The sequence below is a fragment of the Panthera onca genome, chromosome B2, assembly GCF_046562875.1.
Source record: "Panthera onca isolate mPanOnc1 chromosome B2, mPanOnc1 haplotype 2, whole genome shotgun sequence".
NCBI lineage: Eukaryota > Metazoa > Chordata > Mammalia > Carnivora > Felidae > Panthera > Panthera onca.
The window spans coordinates 50,263,519-50,283,955 of NC_138343.1; the positions used below are offsets into that span (position 1 = coordinate 50,263,519).

Here is a 20,437-nt window from a genome sequence, read left to right on the forward strand (position 1 = left end):
TGTAATCTTGCTGAGGCAATACCTGAAAGGGCTGACAGCTAGCTGGGGGCTGTTTCTGTATTAGTCCCAGCAGGTGGGCTCATCAGTGCCTTCATTCCTAAAGGGATCTGGGCAGCACAGCAGTCTACCACAAATGGGAACTTCACTTTTTTTCTGTATTTAAAAATTCCTATTACATATATAAGAGAAAATAGTTCCTTTTTTTTTTTTTTTTTTTTCAACGTTTTTTATTTATTTTTGGGACAGAGAGAGACAAAGCATGAACGGGGGAGGGGCAGAGAGAGAGGGAGACACAGAGTCGGAAACAGGCTCCAGGCTCCGAGCCATCAGCCCAGAGCCTGACGCGGGGCTCGAACTCACGGACCGCGAGATCGTGACCTGGCTGAAGTCGGACGCTTAACCGACTGCGCCACCCAGGCGCCCCAATAGTTCCTTTTTAAAAAAGAGAATGGCTATTGAAAGAAAGGTTTTAGGTTCAACTAGAGAGTTTTTAACAGCACTTTTCATATCGAGTAGATGATGTATTCCAGGTAACAAATGTTTGAAAGCTTCTAAGTTCAGCCCCTAGGTGATGGCCTCTCTTTTCAGCTCAACAGAATTTGGTTTTCTGATACCATTAGATTTTTCCTATATAGACAAACTTAGGTGACTCTTCATAATTTTTTTAAAGATTTAAGCAGAACATTATCTTAGAAAATAACGTGTCGAATGGATATTAGTAACTTAAAAGACCATGTTTTCTAGTCTTCTATTATTTATATGGAAATTGATGTTGGACCTGTTGATAAATTGTTCAGAGCTAAGCTACTCTTCCTTAATGAATCCTAAAGTACTTTTTCCTTCCTTAGGCACAACTCCAGATGTTTCGAGCTCAGTGGATGTTTGAACTTGCTCCAGGTGTAGGCTCTAGCAATTTAGAAACTCGGCCTTGTAGAGCAGCAGCAAAAGGCTCTTTACTGAAAGCAGACACCAAAGGAAAGCAAGAACTGGCAAAGGAAGAAAAGTTAAGTATTATGGACATTGTGACAAAGTAACTTTTTTTCCAGTTGCACATGAGAATTTGCGTGGTCTTAAGCAAGTGATCATTATAGTTGTATTCTGGTGAAATAAGCACATAACTTATAATTATAACAAAACTTTTCCTCATGTGTGAAAGTATACCAGTATGTCCATCCTTCACTTCTGCTTCTAGGTACTTTGGATGATACCACCATTCATGGGCTTCTTTCTGGAGGTACACTATGTTCGTGGAACTGTCGTTGGCAATTTATAGATCCCTGAGATCCATTTGGTTTCTAAAAGATTGATGCCTCTGAATTTATTAGCAGAAGCACTAAAAGAGAAAAAACTTGTTCAAATGTTAATACCTTTGCAAAGGTCTTAATGCAGTATTTTGTTAAAATTTGTGTTGAACAGATGTATAATGATGCATTAATTATTTCCTTATTCTGGAAAATTTTGAAAGTGCTCACACTGAAAAAATTTTGAATGCTGCTACTTACATGAACTAGGCACAGCACGCTTTCCATTTTTCCTATTCCATAGAGGCTATCATCTTTACATCAATTTTTCTTACAAGTGATTTGCCAGTAAATAATTGAAATTACCATGATAACTAAAAACTTCCATATTTGTTTTGTTTTTTTATTTTGAAACAGTTACAGAAACAGGTATAGGGAGGTCCCGTGTTGGCGACATCTTACATAGCTATAGTACAATATCAAAAACTAGGAAATAGACGTTGGTTCAATGCACAGAGCTTATTCAGACCTCTCAAATTTATAAGCACTTCTTTGTATGTATGTATGTATGTATGTATGTATGTAAATAGTTCTATGCAGTTTTATTACATGTGTAGCTTCCTTTAACCACCACCATGATCAAGATAAAGAACTGTTGGCACCACAGGGCTCTCTCTGTCAACACCTTTATAGTTGTACCCTTCCCCCCTCCCCTGACCATTCATAACCCCTGGCAATCACTAATCTCCATTCCTATCATTTTGATACTCAAAAGATATTGTATAAATGGAATCATCTAGTGTATAACCTTCTGAGGTGGGCTTTTTTCACTCAGCATAATTCCCCTGAGATCTATCCATGTTTGTGTGTAATGGTAGTTTGTTCCCTTTTTTTGCTCAGTAGTATTGCACGGTATGGTATACCCCAATTTGGTTATTCATCGGCTGAAGGACATTTGGGTTGTTTCTAGTTTTTGGCTATTAATAGAGCAGCTATGAATATTCATGTACAGGTTTTTGCATGAATGTAAGTTTTCATTTTTCTGGCCTAACAGTGCAATTGCTGGGTTGTATGGTAAGTGCCTGTTTGATTAAAAGAAACTGCCCAGTTGTTTTCTAGGGTGTCTGTACCATTTTATGTTCCCTGCAGCAATGTATGAGTGGCCCACGGTCTCCACATCCTTGTCAGCCCTTGGTGTTGTCGTTACTTTTTAGTTTTAGCTATTCTGATAAGTATGTAGTGATACTTCATTGTGATCTTAATTTGTATTTCCCTGATGGCTAATGATGTTGAATACCTTTTCATGTGCTGTTTGCCATCTTTATATCCTCTCTGTACAATATGTTGTCTTTTCTAATTGTATTGCTTGTGTTTTGACTGTTAAGTTTTTGAGGGTTCTTTATGCATTCTAAATACAGTCCTTTGTTGAATACGTGGCTTTTATTTTTTTTTTTTTATTTTTTTTTAATTTTTTTTATTTTTTTTATTTTTTAATATATGAAATTTACTGTCAAATTGGTTTCCATACAACACCCAGTGCTCATCCCAAAAGGTGCCCTCCTCAATACCCATCACCCACCCTGCCCTCCCTCCCACCCCCCATCAACCCTCAGTTTGTTCTCAGTTTTTAACAGTCTCTTATGCTTTGGCTTTCTCCCACTCTAACCTCTTTTTTTTTTTTTTTTTTTTTTTTTTTCCTTCCCCTCCCCCATGGGTTTCTGTTATGTTTCTCAGGATCCACATAAGAGTGAAACCATATGGTATCTGTCTTTCTCTGTATGGCTTATTTCACTTAGCATCACACTCTCCAGTTCCATCCATGTTGCTAAAAAAGGCCATATTTCATTTTTTCTCATTGCCACGTAGTATTCCATTGTGTATATAAACCACAATTTCTTTATCCATTCATCAGTTGATGGACATTTAGGCTCTTTCCATAATTTGGCTATTGTTGAGAGTGCCGCTATAAACATTGGGGTACAGGTGCCCCTATGCATCAGTACTCCTGTATCCCTTGGATAAATTCCTAGCAGTGCTATTGCTGGGTCATAGGGTAGGTCTATTTTTAATTTTCTGAGGAACCTCCACACTGCTTTCCAGAGTGGCTGCACCAATTTGCATTCCCACCAACAGTGCAAGAGGGTTCCTGTTTCTCCACATCCTCTCCAGCATCTATAGTCTCCTGATTTCTTCATTTTGGCCACTCTGACTGGCGTGAGGTGATATCTGAGTGTGGTTTTGATTTGTATTTCCCTGATAAGGAGCGACGTTGAACATCTTTTCATGTGCCTGTTGGCCATCCGGATGTCTTCTTTAGAGAAGTGTCTATTCATGTTTTCTGCCCATTTCTTCACTGGGTTATTTGTTTTTCGGGTGTGGAGTTTGATGAGCTCTTTATAGATTTTGGATACTAGCCCTTTGTCCGATGTGTCATTTGCAAATATCTTTTCCCATTCCGTTGGTTGCCTTTTAGTTTTGTTGGTTGTTTGCTGTGCAGAAGCTTTTTATCTTCATAAGGTCCCAGTAATTCACTTTTGCTTTTAATTCCCTTGCCTTTGGGGATGTGCCGAGTAAGAGATTGCTACGGCTGAGGTCAGAGAGGTCTTTTCCTGCTTTCTCCTCTAAGGTTTTGATGGTTTCCTGTCTCACATTCAGGAATACGTGGCTTTTAAATGCTTTCTCTCAGCTTGTAGCTTGTATTTGCATCCTCAGGGTATTTCACAGAGCAAAAGTTTTTAATTTTGATGAGATCCAGTTTATCATCCTTTCCTTTTATGGATTATGCTTTGGGAATTGAGTATAAGAACTGTCTGCCCAGCCATAAATCTCCAAGATTTTTTTTTCCCTAAAAGTTGAAAGTTTTATATTTTACATTTAAGTCTGTGATCCATTTTTGAGTTAATTCTTTTTTTTTTTTTTTTAATTAAAAAAAATTTTTTTTGAGACAGAGACAGAGCATGAGCAGGGGAGGGGCAGAGAGAGGGGGAGACACAGAATCTGAAGCTGGCTCCAGGCTCTGAGCTATCAGCACAGAGCCCGACGCGGAGCTTGAACTCACAGAGCGTGAGATCATGACCTGAGCTGAAGTCGGACGCTCAACTGACTGAGCCACCCAGGCGCCCCTTGAGTTAATTCTTATGTAAGATGTGAGGTTTAAGTCACAGTTCATTACTTTGCCTGTGGATGTCCAATTGTTCTGGCACTATTTGTTGGCAAGACTGCCCTTCTGCCATGCATACTCATTTTTTTTATTATTAAATAAAGTGGCTTTAATTAATTTATTATCTTTTAATTTGTTTTATTTTTTTATTTTTTTAGATTTACATCCAGATTAGTTAGCATCTAGTGCAACAAAGATTTCAGGAGTAGATTCCTTAGTGCCCCTTACCCGTTTAGCCCATCCCCCCTCCCACAAGCCCTCCCATAACCCTGTTCCCCATATTTATGAGTCTCTTCTGTTTTGTCCCCCTCCCTGTTTTTTTTTTCTTTTTAATTTTTTTTTTAAACGTTTATTTATTTTTGAGACAGAGACAGAGCATGAACAAGGGAGGGGCAGAGAGAGAGGGAGACACAGAATCCGAAACAGGCTCCAGGCTCTGAGCTGTCAGCACAGAGCCCAATGCGGGGCTCGAACTCACGGACCGTGAGATCATGACCTGAGCCGAAGTCGGACGCTTAACCGACCAAACCACCCAGGTGCCCCAACCCTCCCTGTTTTTATATTATTTTTGTTTCCCTTCCCTTATGTTCATCTGTTTTGTCTCTTAAAGTCCTCATATGAGTGAAGTCGTAGGATATTTGTCTTTCTCTGACTAATTTCGCTTAGCATAATACCCTCCAGTTCCATCCATATATTTGCAAATGGCAAGATTTCCTTCTTTTTGATTGCCGAGTAATACTGCATTGTATATATATACCACATCTTCTTTACCCATTCATCCACTGATGGACATTTGGGCTCTTTCCATTCTTTGGCTGTTGTTGATAGTGCTGCTATAAACATGGGCGTGCCTCTGTCCCTTCGAAACAGCACACCTGTATCCCTTGGATAAGTACCTAGTAGTGCCATTGCTGGGTTCTGGGTAGTTCTATTTTTAGTTTTTGGAGGAACCTCCATACTGTTTTCCAGAGTGGCTGCATCAGCTTGCATTCCCACATGCATACTCATTTTTAATACAGACTTTCAAAAATTGCATTTCACTATTTTTATAGGCTCGAGAACTCTTCCTAAAAGCAGTAGAAGAAGAACAGAATGGAGCTCTCTATGAAGGTAAAACTCAGGGCCCAGGATCATATGGTCATGACATTTCTGAATAACAGCTCTTATTGACCAATTCTTTTTTTAACTAGACTATATTTGGTATATAAACATCAGTCACCTTATATTTGAAATTGTTTTTTAACAAATCAAAACTAAAAATTATATTTCTGTGTAACATTTTCCAGAATATTGCTGTGACACATCATCATATTGGTCTACATTTAGGTTTTACTATTTATTAATTCTTCATTATTAAAGTCTTAAAAATAATTGTTTCTCATTTAAAAACAGGGTATTCTTTTATGGATGAAAATGACTTCAGAGGAGGAGAATATAAAAGATAGTTTCAAGAACCTATCTTCTAATTTACATTTACACAAAGGAATAATTGTCAGCTTTAATTGTCTCTTATTAATCCATTAGAAATGCATAAATAAAGTGATGGGGCATTTTACTGTATTAGGCATGTAAGTAGGCTTCCATTTTGTGAAAGTAAAGCTGATAATTGGGGTGTGGGAAAGATGCTTTGCTTTAATTATTTGAAAATGCCCCAAAAATAACATTTTCAGGATTACTGCATTTTATTTGCACATTTCTTCTAGCGATATTTTTACCCTGAGATATTAAAAGAGCCCAAATGGTGAAAGCCCTCTACAGTCTTCATTAGTTTGTGAGTCCCATTTCCACTTAGTGTATAGTAATTCACCCAGAGTGATAGAACACAGCAGAATATATTGAATTGAATAGACTCCATCTAAGGGAAAAAGAGCTGGTAGGCTTTTGAAGTCTCAAGTTCTGTTGGTATAGCTTTGTGGGAGAGATTACTAAGTATTACAGCTCTAAACCACCTGGCCAGGAACTTCATAAAAAAGTAGCTTTTAAAGGTTATTTAGCTAAATAATAGCTTGATTAAAGGAAGTTGGATTTGAAGGTTAAATTCAAAAAAACCTCTTTATTCTACCTAGTAGGAAGCATTTGATTATCCTCAACTCTGCAACCTAGAAAGAAAAGGTTGCTTAAAAGTGTTTTTCTTGGGGCTACAACAATTGCTTTTTCAAAGCCCAAGAAAGACAACCACTTAAGATCACTTCTAACAATGCTTAAGAGGCTGAGGGAAAATGTGGGAAAAAGCGAAGAGTGAATGAAATACAGCATCCTTAAGCCTGTATAATGTGTTAGCTTTAGAAAAAGGAAAGGTTACTTCTGAGTAGTGAGGTTTGGAAATAAGTTTGTTCATTGAACTATTGCATACAGAAAAAAAGGAATTTGGCTCTTTGTAAAGAAAGTTACCAAATTAAACCACAGTTACAGGTAAAGGAAATGACAAAAATGTGCGGTCATAGCTAATTTAGCTTTATTTCTTCTTTTAGCCATCAAGTTTTATCGTAGGGCTATGCAACTTGTACCTGATATAGAGTTCAAGATTACTTATACCCGGTCTCCAGATGGTGATGGCGTTGGAAACAGCTAGTGCGTATATAATTCGATAGACAGTAATACATAGAGTTTGTTAAAGTTAAGCATCTTTGCCCTGTTGACTCTTAACATGATAAGAAGATGGTGGTAATTCTGTTGAATTATATAGTCTTTAGTATAAAGACTTGTTTATACAGTTGTAGAATTTTTTTTAGTTAGGGAAATACTAAGATTAAAATATAGAAATGCACATTTTAGGCAGATATAACGAAGACAAGGTAACAAGAGTTTTTTGTTTTGTTTTTTAAGTAAAACCAGTGATTATTGAAAGTAAATTAAAAGACACATTTCAGCTTTCTGAAACCTGTTTTAAAAAGTCAAACCTATTAAAATGTAATAGGCCAAAGTTGACAAAATGTTAATAATCGTCGAAATTGGGTGATGTGTACACGGGGTTTCATCAAACTAGTCTTTCTCCTTTTTTATATGTTAGAAGCTATACATTTTTTTAAAAAAAGTTTTTTCATTTTATTAAGAAAATGCTGAATTATAACAGGACTTTATTATTCTTTTAAGGTGTCTAGGAGGACATTGAGACTGTAACATTTGCTTAAAAGCACAGGTACAGGAAAGAAACTGTTTCTTTGGACAGATGCCACTTGCAGGAAAGTCATGAAGTGGCATTGATAGTTTTATATGGACAGAGCTCAAGAGAATTTTAAACCAGTACTTTTGAAGCTATTTGCAAAACAATTCTATAAAACTGTTTTTGGCTTAATCCATCATTAAAAGCTTAATTTGCTGAAATGAGAAGGGAGGAGTGTCTGTACCCATTAGAGAATGTCAGGTTTTTGGTTTTTTTTTAACTTGTTTTATTTTTTTATTTTTTAAATTTACATCCAAATTAGTTAGCATCTAGTGCAACAATGATTTCAGGAGTAGATTCCTTAGTGCCCCTTACCCATTTAGCCCATCCCCCCATGCACAACCCCTCCAGTAACCCTCTGTTTGTTCTCCATATTTATAAATCTCTTCTGTTTTGTCCCTCTCCCTGTTTTTATATTCTTTTTGTTTCCCTTCCCTTATGTTCATCTGTTTTACCTCTTAAAGTCCTCATATGAGTGAAGTCATGATTTTTGTCTTTCTCTGACTAATTTCACTTAGCATAATACCCTCCAGTTCCATCCACATAGTTGCATATGGCAAGATGTCATTCTTTTTGATTGCCGAGTAATGCTCCATTGTATATATATATCACATCTTCTTTATCCGTTCATCCATCGATGGACATTTGGGCTCTTTCCATACTTTGGCTATTGTTGATAGTGCTGCTATAAACATGGGGGTGCACGTGTCCCTTTCAAACAGCACACCTGTATCCCTTGGATAAATGCCTAGTAGTGCCATTGCTGGGTCCTGGGTAGTGCTATTTTTAGTTGGTTTTTTTTTTTTTTTTTTTTTTTTTTTTTTTAACGTTTATTTATTTTTGAGACAGAGACAGAGCATGAACAGGGGAGGGTCAGAGAGAGGGAGACACAGAATCTGAAACAGGCTCCAGGCTCTGAGCAGTCAGCACAGAGCCCGACGCGGGGCTTGAACTCATGGACTGCGAGATCATGACCTGAGCTGAAGTCGGACACTTAACCGACTGAGCCACCCAGGCGCCCCTATTTTTAGTTTTTTGAGGAACCTCCATACTATTTTCCAGAGTGGCTGCACCAGCTTGCATTTCCAGGGAATGTCAGGTTTTTAAAATGAGCAATACACAGGAAAATCATGTTTTGGTAATGATTATTATATTACCTCTGTCATGAAATAATTAAGTTCCCCTTATGGATGATGTACTTATTGCCACTGTTTTTTTAACTGCTTACAGTATTAACACACAGGCTTTGGATATTAAAAACATCCAAATGAAGTCAGTCTTAATTGTGTGTTTGAACTTTGAAGCTAATAGTATATTGTTCACCAAGTGAGAGTTACCAGTGTGAAATAGTTCATATTCAAAATGAGTCATTTGGACTTTTTTAAACCGTCTTTAAACTCAGGTGGTCATTTAGACCTAGCTCTTAGCCAGTTTTATGAATAGATATAGGTACTGTTAAGAAAGGTTGCCTTAAAACATGAAAGAAGCATTTCTTTTCTGTCCCATCCCTTTCTGCAAGCCCATATGCAATGAAGGTTTTTTAAAGATACAGCTGTTCTTTTGTTTTTTTGTTTTCTTACTGATCTAGTAATCCCTGAAAGTCTCTTTCCTGGCTTTGTTTTGGTTTCTTGCCTTCCCTGAAATGTCAGTAGAGAAGCCTTTGAGTCCATCTGGCCTCAACCACACGTGCCTTTGTTGTATTATAATAAACCTTTCCTGGTCTTTTGACTTCACTCTTCCTCTAGGCCTTTTTGTAGTCTGATCACTTTTAAGGTTAATTTCAGCAAAAATGGAAAGCTAGAGGTTTTTTTTTCTTTTCCCAGAACTCTAAACTGCACATTTGTTTATGTTGGTAGATGATTTGTGGACCCTGCTAAGATTTTTTTAAATTACATATTTTCCTCTCGTAAGGTAGGGTGATAAGGCACATCTGTTACAAAACCCTTGGTAAGTAAGTACCACAGATGACATCTGTATGTTTGATTTTTATCCAGTTAGAATGGAGTATAGTCATACTAGTATGGAATATATTTACACAAGTTTTTTTAAATCATTTGAAATGATCTTTTTCACTAATTCAAGAAATCTCTACAATAAAATGGACTAAATGTCAGTAATTGTATCCCAAATTCTAGTTCTTTTTTTTTTTCTTTTTATTTATTTATTTTGAGAGAGAGATGGAGACAGCATGAGTTGGGGAGGGGCAGAGAGAGAGGGAGACAGAGAATCCCAAGCAGCCTCTGCACTGTCAGAGCAGAGCCCATCATGGGCTTGAACTCACGAAACTGTGAGACCATGACTTGAGCTGAAACCAAGCAGACGTTTAGCCGACTGAGCCACCCATGCACGCCCCTGCCCCTCTGAATTCTAGTTCTTCCTGGGTGAGAATGAAAATTGCTTTTTCCTTCAAAAGACTGGGTATGATACTCCTTTGCAAGGCAGAATAAACTTTTTTCAAATCAAAAAAGTAAAGATAGTTTACTTTTAGATGACTTTTTCTGAAGCAGATTTTAAAACTACTATGAAAACTCAGTTTCTGAGCTCTGTTGTGGACTGAGGCACTTAGTTTATTCACCTCCCTCCTTTTTCAGCATGGAAGATAATGATGACGACAGCAAGATGGCAGACCTCTTGTCCTGCTTCCAGCAGCAGCTCACGTTTCAGGAGTCTGTGCTCAAACTGTGCCAGCCTGAGCTGGAGAGCAGTCAGACTCACATATCAGGTATGAGTTCAAGGTTGTTAGAACTCGGCGAGGCACACTTTCACCAGAGATTTAAGGTTTCCTGACTTACAAGGTCAGATAACTTGCCAGGTAATTGCTTTAGTTCAAGATATGTTGGGAGAGCTAGTTACAATTACTGTTTGCAAAACCTCAAGTAGAAAGCAGTTTGTAGCACAATTCAAGGAGGTCCAACTTGGTTCAGTGAAGATCTAAGAGGGTGTTGAAGCAGTCCAAGAAAATTAGAGGAATATTGGTGTCACCAGGCATTTTAGCCTGAGATAGGCACATGTTCAAAAATGAATGTTTTTCTTTTCATATGTTAAATGTTATTTAATTAGTTATGGGATTTTCCAGATTCAAGGAGATGAAAATAAGTTTTTAGTGTTAGCGAATGGAATATGGATTTTATGTGTGTGTGTGTGTGTGTGTGTGTATCAGACTATTTTTCTAACACTTGTATTTTAATATATCTTGGTGGTAAAATGATCCTTTGAGGGAAAGGGTGCTCTATAAAGGTGACTTCTGATTCGCTCTATAGTGAAAAAAACAAAGATTTGTGTCTTGATGTTAGAAACCATTATTACTTTTGGATAATTAAATACACGCGTGCACAGCTCTGAGCAGTACTAAGGGTGTGATTCACAAATGTGTGGGAGTACGGAGAGCTACCTGCACCGAGAATGAGATGGTACAATAACAGAGTCGCCGAACGGTTGGTTTCTTTTGCAGTGCTGCCAATGGAGGTCCTGATGTACATCTTCCGATGGGTGGTGTCTAGTGACTTGGATCTCAGATCATTAGAGCAGCTGTCACAGGTGTGCAGAGGATTCTATATCTGTGCCAGGTACTTCACCTGTTTTAAAACAACTTGGGCAGTGGTGAAAAAAAATTATGGTCTTTTGCTGGTTTTGATAAAAAACTTGATTGATGTTCTGGGTAAAAATTTAGAATGAACAGTTTGGCCTAAGTTGTATTTGTGTGATTTTCTCAAACCACTTAGCATTTAAAGGTAGAATGCACTAGGTTTCCAGAGTATAGACTATTGCGTAGAACAGAGGTAGTCACACACATTACTTCCACAGGGTAGTTTGCATGCTAGTCTCGCTGATTTGGAAAAGAAATTGCACTAGAAAAATAAACTCAAGTCATTTTCAGAATAACTCTAAACCCATTAAGTGATAATGATTTAGGGGTACCTGGGTGGCTCAGTTGGTTGAATGTCTGACTTTGACTCAGGTCATGATCTTGTAGTTCACAGGTTCGAGTCCTGTGTCAGGCTCTGTTCTGACAGCTCAGTCTGGAGCCTGCTTTGGATTCTGTGTCTCCCTCTCTCTGCACCTCCCCTGCTGGCGCGCGTGCGCTCGCTCTCTCTCTCTCTCTCTCTCTCTCTCAAAAATAAATAAAAAAATTAAAAAAAAATTTTTTTAAGTAATGATTTAAACTTAGATTGCACTAGAACTTTCTTTTGGCCCATTAAAAGTTATTCTATACTTTTATTTTTTAATGTTTATTAATTTTGAGGTGGGGGAGGGGCAGACAGGGAGAGAGAGAATCCCAAGCAGGCTCCACTCTGTGATGCTATGTGGGACTCCATCTCATGATGTTGAGATCATGACCCAAGCCAATATTGAGAGTCTGATGCTCACCGGCTCCACCCTGAACATGGAGACTGTTTGGAATTCTCTCTCTCCTTCTCTCCCTCTGCCACTCCCCTTCGCGCAGTCTCTCTTCTCAAAATAAATAATTAACATTAAAAAAAAAAGAAGAATCGGATGCTCAATGTACTGAGCCACCAGGCACCCCCATCCTATACTTTTAAAATATTGCTACATAAAGAATAATCCTAGCTTAGTATAAAATTATTTGAGATTGGTCATCTTTCGTGGATATCTTACATAAAAATACATACTTTGTCCTTAGCATCTAGAAGTTTTTTATAACTTCTTAAACTTTATTATTTTTTAACAACCTAATTTCATTTGGAGTCTTCTATTTTGGGTAAAATATTTGAATTGCCTGATGCCTTTGTTTTTTGGTGATTCTGTGTGCTATTCCATTTAACAAATTCTTATTAAACAAGTAGATTTCAGTTTTGAAATTGGAGTCTCTAGAACTGTTAATCTATTAACTTTTTTAAAAATTATATTATAGGGGCACCTGGTTGGCTCAGTCGGTTAAGCATCCAACTTCAGCTCAGGTCATGATCTCACAGTTCGTGGGTTCGAGCCCCATATGGGGCCCTGTCCTGGCAGCTTGGAGCCTGGAGCCTGCCTTGGATTCTGTGTCTCCCTCTCTCCCTGCCTCTCCCATACGTATTGTCGCTCTCTCTCTCAAAAATAAATAAACATTAAAAAAATTATAAAGGGAATTTTCAGGGATAAAACTTCTGTGTGTTTTCATAAAATAAAAATAATCATAAAAAGAAAAAATTGGGGAGGTAGTTAATCCTTTTTTGCAGCCCGGCTCAGATACAAGTAGTTTTTTACATCTTTAAAACTGAATATTTCAAGTTACAGATAGAGTTAAAAGTATTTTGAGCTGTATGGAATCCTGTCGATATTCAGTATATCTTTTGCTTAGTTTTTCTACACTAACCCCATAACAGTCTTGTTGGTGCTGCCTTAAAAGTAGACCTCCAGTCTGACCATTTCACCCTTCTCCAAGTACCCTTCTTGGTCAGCCACAGTTATACCTGGTCTGAGTTACGGCAGTGGCCTGCTTCCACTGTGACACCCCTAGAGCATATTTTCCAGACTACCAGAGTGATCTTTTAAAAGCATAAGTCTGGGCGCCTGGGTGGCTCAGTTGATTAAGCATCCAACTCTTGGTTACAGCTAGGGTCATGATCTCACGGGTTGTGACTTTGAGCCCCACATCAGGCTCTGCACTGACAGTGTGGAGCCTGCTAGTGCTTCTCTCTCTCCCCCATCTCTCTGCCCCCTGCCCATGCTTTCTCTCTCTCAAAATAAATAAACTTAAATTGAAAAAAACCCCAAAACCCGGTAAAAGCATTAAATCATACTCAGAGCTCTTCAGTGGCATCTGTCTCACCTAAATAGCCTGCAAGCTGTTACCTCCCCTGCCCTTGACTGCCTCTCTAATCATGTAGTCTGTTAACCTTGCTTAGTTTGCTGCAACCTCATGGTCCTTGTTGAGTGTGCCAGTCACACTCCTACCCAAGGGCCTTGCACTTGCTATGGCTTCTGCCCAGCGTTCTTTCCCGGCCACTATATCTGAAATTGTCTCTATTTCCCCACTGCATTTCTTGTCTGTTTACCCTGCTTCATTTTTTCTTACACTGGGCACACTACCTGAAACTTTTCTGTTTTCTTAGTTTTGTTTGCTTTCCCACCAATAAACCAGCAGGGCCTTAGCCATGTCTATCAGTCTATCTCCAGAACCCAGACAGTGACTTGTAGGAGCTCAACAAGTTCTTGCTGAATAGAAGATGATTGCTAGTAGCAGAGATATTTCTTGTATCTGCATAGATGGACTTAGCCTTTTTTATAAATTGATGTTATGTTTTATCACCTAGAGACCCTGAAATATGGCGTTTGGCCTGCTTGAAAGTTTGGGGCAGAAGCTGTGTTAAACTTGTTCCATACACATCCTGGAGAGAGATGTTTTTAGAAAGGCCCCGTGTCCGGTTTGATGGTAAGTTGAACTCTTTAGAACTGAGAAGAAATAGTGGTCTGTCCTGCTGATTTTGATAAATACATAGTCTTCATTTTCTGTAACAGACATTAGTCCTCTGATCATATTTAAAGGAAACCACAGTAAAATTAAAACTAGAAACATGTTATGTGCTTGTAACTATAAAATTTTTGTTTGTGTTCCTACTTAAAAAAAAAAACAACTTTCTTTTTTATAGGAGTGTATATCAGCAAAACGACATATATTCGTCAAGGGGAACAGTCTCTTGATGGTTTCTATAGAGCCTGGCACCAAGTGGAATATTACAGGTACAACTGTAGTAAACTGAGTGAGTGAAAAATTCTCTCTCTCCAAGTATTAGTTCATTAGTAGGAAGCTGTTCTCTGTGGCTTTTGCATTTATCTATAGAATGACCCTCAGTATTTTTATCCAGTATTATAATAGGACCTGCACTTGAAGAACTAATAGGTTAATGCACATGATTTAATTCCTCCTAGCCTCTAAATCTAAGAATCGTTTTATGTTTTTCTTTTCTTAAATTTTTTAAAGTTTATTTATTTATTTTGAGAGAGACAGAGACAGTGTTAGGGGGGAGAGAGAGAGAGAGACAGACAGACAGACAGACAGACAATCTCAAGCAGACTCTACACAGCACAGAGCCCGATGTGGAGCTCGAACTCAAGAAACCGTGAGATCATGACCTGAGCTGAAATCAAGAGTCAGGCACTTAACGGACTGAGCTACCCAGGTGCCCCAGAATTGTTTTATGTTCTAGAGTTCTTGTTTTTTGCTTTTGGTGTACTCATTCATTTGCCTTTTCACATAGCTTTTGCTATTATTCATCTTTACTATCCATCAGATGTTATCATCGTTGAGAAATAAGTAGACATGGGGCACCTGGGTGACTCAGTTGGTTAACTGTCCGACTTTAGCCCAGGTCATGATCTCGTGGTTCATGAGTTTGAGCCTCACATCGAGCTGTCTGCTGTCAGTGCAGAGCCTGCTTTGGATCCTCTGTCCCCCTCTCTCTCTCTGTCCCCCACCTCGCACTATCTCACTCTCTTAAAAATAAATAAACATAAAAAAGAGGAATAAGTAGACCTGTTAACTACTGTGTATTATCATTAGAGCTCACTTTTTATATTAATTAGTGCTTTAGGAAAAGTGCTTTAATAGAGGAATATTTTTATTCAGGAGTAAAACTGAAAGTTAAACAGTTCCCTCTGAGAAAGATAATAAAATGCCTTCACTTCTATTGTGCTGGCCTCACAGGTTGTCAATAGTGTTTGTTTTAATGATGTTTTGTCAGTTTTTGACCCATGGTATTTCTGTTTTGATTTCACAGCAGAGAACAGGTTTAGGGCTAGAAAACAAGGACATGTTTTATACTTTGTGTGTGTGTGGTGTTTTTTGGTGTTCTTTTTCTTTTTACACAGGTACATAAGGTTCTTCCCTGATGGCCACATGATGATGTTGACAACCCCTGAGGAGCCTCAGTCCATTGTTCCTCGTTTAAGAACTAGGAATACCAGGTAGTATTTTTCTGTAGTTCTCTATCCAGCCCACATTTTATATGGATACCTGCAGGTTAATGTCATCCAGTGCTTCCTTAAGTTAGTACTGCATGATTAAAACAGCACTCTGCAAGAGCCCTTGTGAACAATACTAATTCCTGGGCATCGCTCTAGAGAGGACAGTTCAGTAGGTCTTTGGAACCTTACCAATCTAGGTTTATTCACATCCTAGTTGATTCTTCTCGGGCAAGTTGAGTAACTACTATTGTAATATATTACTTCCTAGGTTATTTAAATACATACAATAACTGATTAGTGGACTTAACTTGTATTTTTTAATTTTTAGAACTGATGCAATTCTACTGGGTCATTACCGCTTGTCACAAGATACAGACAATCAGACCAAAGTATTTGCTGTGATAACTAAGAAAAAAGAAGAAGTGAGTATACAAGGTGGAATTGGCAGTTCTCTCTTCATTTCAGTACCCTACTCATTTAAGAATTCTTGATTAGAAAGGATAACAAAATTGTGTTTTATAATTTATACGTTTCACAAAATGTATGTTGACTTATAGCATCTCTTTAAACAGAGCTGGAAGGTTTTCTAAAATGTGGGGTATTTTGAATTATGGATTCGCTTGTTTTTCTCTAAATGATTTCTTGTTCTAGTCCAGGCTTTTTACATATGAAAATGTAAACCCAAAATATCCTATGAAATAACTAGTAAAATCATACCTGAATATGTTTTTAGCTGTTCTCATTTTGAATCATAAGGGATTTTGTTCTTAAGTTAGCTCACACAGATGATTCTTTCTCAAGGATACGTTTACAGAGAATTCAATTTTTTAAGTTTATTTATTTTGAGAGACAGAGAACATGAGCAGGGGAGGGGCAGAGAGAGGGAGAGGAGGAGCATCCCAAGAAGGCTCCTCACTGTCGGCGCAGAGCCTGTTGCGGTGCTCAAACTCATGAACCATAAGATTGTGACCAGAGCCAAAATCAAAAGTTGGATGCGAAACTATCTCAGCCACCCAGGAACCCCGAGAATCAATCAGTTTATACTGGAAATAAGCAAAAGATAATTTCCTTCTTCTTGTGGTTTTTTTTTTGTTTTGTTTTGTTTTTGTTCTTTTAATGTTTATTTATTTATTTATTTATTTTTTTAATATATGAAATTTACTGTCAGATTGGTTTCCATACAACACCCAGTGCTCATCCCAAAAGGTGCCCTCCTCAATACCCATCACCCACCCTCCCCTCCCTCCCACCCCCCATCAACCCTCAGTTTGTTCTCAGTTTTTAACAGTCTCTTATGCTTTAGCTCTCTCCCACTCTAAACTCTTTTTTTTTTTTTTTTTTCCTTTCTCTCCCCCATGGGTTTCTGTTACGTTTCTCAGGATCCACATAAGAGTGAAACCATATGGTATCTGTCTTTCTCTGTATGGCTTATTTCACTTAGCATCACACTCTCCAGTTCCATCCACGTTGCTACAAAAGGCCATATTTCATTTTTTCTCATTGCCACGTAGTATTCCATTGTGTATATAAACCACAATTTCTTTATCCATTCATCAGTTGATGGACATTTAGGCTCTTTCCATAATTTGGCTATTGTTGAGAGTGCTGCTATAAACATTGGGGTACAAGTGCCCCTATGCATCAGTACTCCTGTATCCCTTGGATAAATTCCTAGCAGTGCTATTGCTGGGTCATAGGGTAGGTCTATTTTTAATTTTCTGAGGAACCTCCACACTGCTTTCCAGAGCGGCTGCACCAATTTGCATTCCCACCAACAGTGCAAGAGGGTTCCCATTTCTCCACATCCTCTCCAGCATCTATAGTGTCCTGATTTGTTCATTTTGGCCACTCTGACTGGCGTGAGGTGATATCTGAGTGTGGTTTTGATTTGTATTTCCCTGATAAGGAGCAATGTTGAACATCTTTTCATGTGCCTGTTGGCCATCCGGATGTCTTCTTTAGAGAAGTGTCTATTCATGCTTTCTGCCCATGTCTTCACTGGGTTGTTTTTCGGGTGTGGAGTTTGGTGAGCTCTTTATAGATTTTGGATACTAACCCTTTGTCCGATATGTCATTTGCAAATATCTTTTCCCATTCTGTTGGTTGCCTTTTAGTTTTGTTGGTTGTTTCCTTTGCTGTGCAGAAGCTTTTTATCTTCATAAGGTCCCAGTAATTCACTTTTGCTTTTAATTCCCTTGCCTTTGGGGATGTGTCGAGTAAGAGATTGCTACGGCTGAGGTCAGAGAGGTCTTTTCCTGCTTTCTCCTCTAAGGTTTTGATGGTTTCCTGTCTCACATTCAGGTCCTTTATCCATTTTGAGTTTATTTTTGTGAATGGTGTGAGAAAGTGGTCTAGTTTCAACCTTCTGCATGTTGCTGTCCAGTTCTCCCAGCACCATTTGTTAAAGAGACTGTCTTTTTTCCATTGGATGTTCTTTCCTGCTTTGTCAAAGATGAGTTGGCCATACGTTTGTGGGTCTAGTTCTGGGGTTTCTATTCTATTCCATTGGTCTATGTGTCTGTTTTTGTGCCATCTTCCTGTGTTTATATAAGGAAAAAAATGCCAAGCAAATGTGACTATTGAATTATTACATTCCAGATTACTTTTAACTGTCTTTAATACATTGAGGGCCTAATTTTTTTCACAACTTTTCTCCATATGCGTTTTTCAGTCCTGGTTTTAAAAATGTATGCCCAAGGAGTCCATACACCTGAGTAGTCGGTTGTGACGTAGTTGGAATAAAGACTTGCCTAATGCTTTTATAATTAATGTAGTTTTTGAACGTTTTCCTCCCATCAGATCCTCCTCTCTTCCTTGGCATCATGTGTTGAGATAGTTAGGGCAGGGTTTCATCGGAGTCCCTTCACCTTGTGGCCATCTGTTGCCGGCTTCTCTGCCTGCCTCAGGTAGGCTACAGGAATCTGGGCAGCAGTCTGAGGGGCAGAGGTGGCTGCTATGGTTGTGATGTTGGCCATGAGCTTCCTAAGGTCAAAATGTGAGGCCCTTGTTATTTAGGTTTTATCTAATAAAAGAGTTTAGGAACTGCCTACATTGAGTTCCAATTTTCTCTTCAGAATATGATACACTGAAACCATGTATAGTGATGGCATTCTTGTGTCATTAGCAATAGTATTTGCAAAAGTGTGATTCTAATGAACCTTGTCCACATCTATTTCTTCATTGACTTACCACAAAAGTTAAGTTCTACTCTATGCTTTTTCTACATCTTTCACCAGTTCATCCCTTTGCCTCCTTAAAAATTGTGTTTTCAGTAGAAAGAAGTACTGGGCTTACATGTAGAAGATAGCAGTTTTCATTTCCAACGCTGCAACTGCTGTGTAATTTTGATTAACTTGTTTGACCTCCCTAGGTCTTCATTCTTTTAGCCATTAACTAGCAATGTACAATCATATTTAACACTTGGGGTTACTGTGATGATTAACTAAGTCGATGATAGAAAACCTTACTTTAGAGTGCTTTAACATTTGTCAGAGCGCTCATACACATTCTTATTTGATACTCAGGACACCTCTGCTCTGTGCAGATGCCATGTTACTTTTAGCATCACTCTTGCATAATGTATTCCTATGATATTTCTACGTGTCAGTGAGTTGAGGTTTCATTATGGCTCACATACTTTTTCTTTTACAGAAACCACTTGACTATAAATACAGATACTTCCGTCGTGTCCCCGTACCAGAAGCAGATCAGAGTTTTCATGTGGGGCTACAGCTGTGTTCCAGTGGCCACCAGAGGTTCAACAAACTCATCTGGATACATCATTCTTGTCATGTTACATACAAGTAGGTGAATGTGATACAAATACTAGAGTTACACAATAAATGTGTACTTCATGTCAGGCTTAGAAAACCCTCACATAGCTTTCAAGTTCCTCCAGAGTTGACATTACATTGTAAAACAGCATTACGTTACAGAGTGTTACGTGCTCCCATAGATGCGCTCAAGTCTGTTGTACTTACCTAGAGAACTCTCAGTGTGGTAGTTAGTGCTGCTGGTTCAAGCTGGTCATGTTCTTCCGTTTTCTGGGTGGGGGTCACCTGCCCAGAAAATGACAGTCTTTTCTATGGCAGTGTTATTCTGTCAGGCATTCAAAAACCAAAACAACAACTGCAAACCAAGAAACTTGCTGAAAGGAGATAAACTGAGAGTGGACCAGGAGGCGGAGCTCTTTCCAGTGCCCCTGGGAATGGGAACCGGTGCCGCCACTTTGGAAGTGAAAGTCGAGCTCCTCAAGCAGAATGGTACTCAGTCACTCAAAGCCGTCCGTGCATTACTTACTCGTTGACTTACTCAAGGCACTTTTAAAACACTAGATCTGTTTTCTTCCCCTGGGTTTCAGTCTTACCATTTTTTTTACTTATTTCCATTGTGTTTATTCTCAGGGATTATACACTGATTTTAATAAAATGGTAGGTAGAAGAGTAATAAGTCTTCTAAAAAGATCTGTGTTCGAAAGCCAAATCTATCAGGTCATTCCTAATTTAAAGCTCTTCATGTTAGGATTACCTGTGTGAAATAGTTAATGAGCAGAAGAATGTGTGTGAGAAAGGAGCAGTACAGAGATAAGAGAAAGAGCAATTTGTGTGGATGTTGAGGTTCACTGTTGCTAGGTTTAAAGGAATATTGGTGTGTGGTCGAGGGTTCTCCGTTCCAAAATTGAATCCAAAATTCTCAGAGACAAGTTTTAAGGTCATCTCCTATTAACCTACCTCATAGCCTTGAGTTTTCACAGGGTCGAAAACTTTCTGCGTCTTTTTTCCACCTTACAAGGAACTTTCCCCCCACTCATATGAAAGGTCCTGAGAACTGAGAAAGCATTTTTCTTTCTTTTAATTCTTACCTACCAGTCCTATACCTCCTCTTTTGCTTCACTTAGTAAAATTGTGCAGTGGAATTTTTTTTTTTTTTAAAGAAAGATACCAAACCCAGAGTAAAACCAAACAA

At 38.4% G+C, this 20,437-nt stretch overlaps 1 protein-coding gene across 2 annotated transcripts in view; it reads left to right on the forward strand.

Annotated features, from left to right (window-relative positions):
• Nucleotides 1-20,437, forward strand: part of FBXO9 (F-box protein 9) — a 48,136-nt gene that overhangs the window by 18,497 nt on the left and 9,202 nt on the right. For both annotated transcript variants that reach the window (XM_078447007.1, XM_078447006.1), the window contains 10 exons: nt 849-1,002; nt 5,452-5,511; nt 6,873-6,972; nt 10,156-10,286; nt 11,016-11,130; nt 13,822-13,940; nt 14,158-14,248; nt 15,377-15,472; nt 15,801-15,894; nt 19,124-19,275. In XM_078447007.1, coding sequence (XP_078303133.1) covers nt 849-1,002; nt 5,452-5,511; nt 6,873-6,972; nt 10,156-10,286; nt 11,016-11,130; nt 13,822-13,940; nt 14,158-14,248; nt 15,377-15,472; nt 15,801-15,894; nt 19,124-19,275 — 1,112 coding nt within the window. The remainder of the gene's footprint in view (nt 1-848; nt 1,003-5,451; nt 5,512-6,872; nt 6,973-10,155; nt 10,287-11,015; nt 11,131-13,821; nt 13,941-14,157; nt 14,249-15,376; nt 15,473-15,800; nt 15,895-19,123; nt 19,276-20,437) is intronic.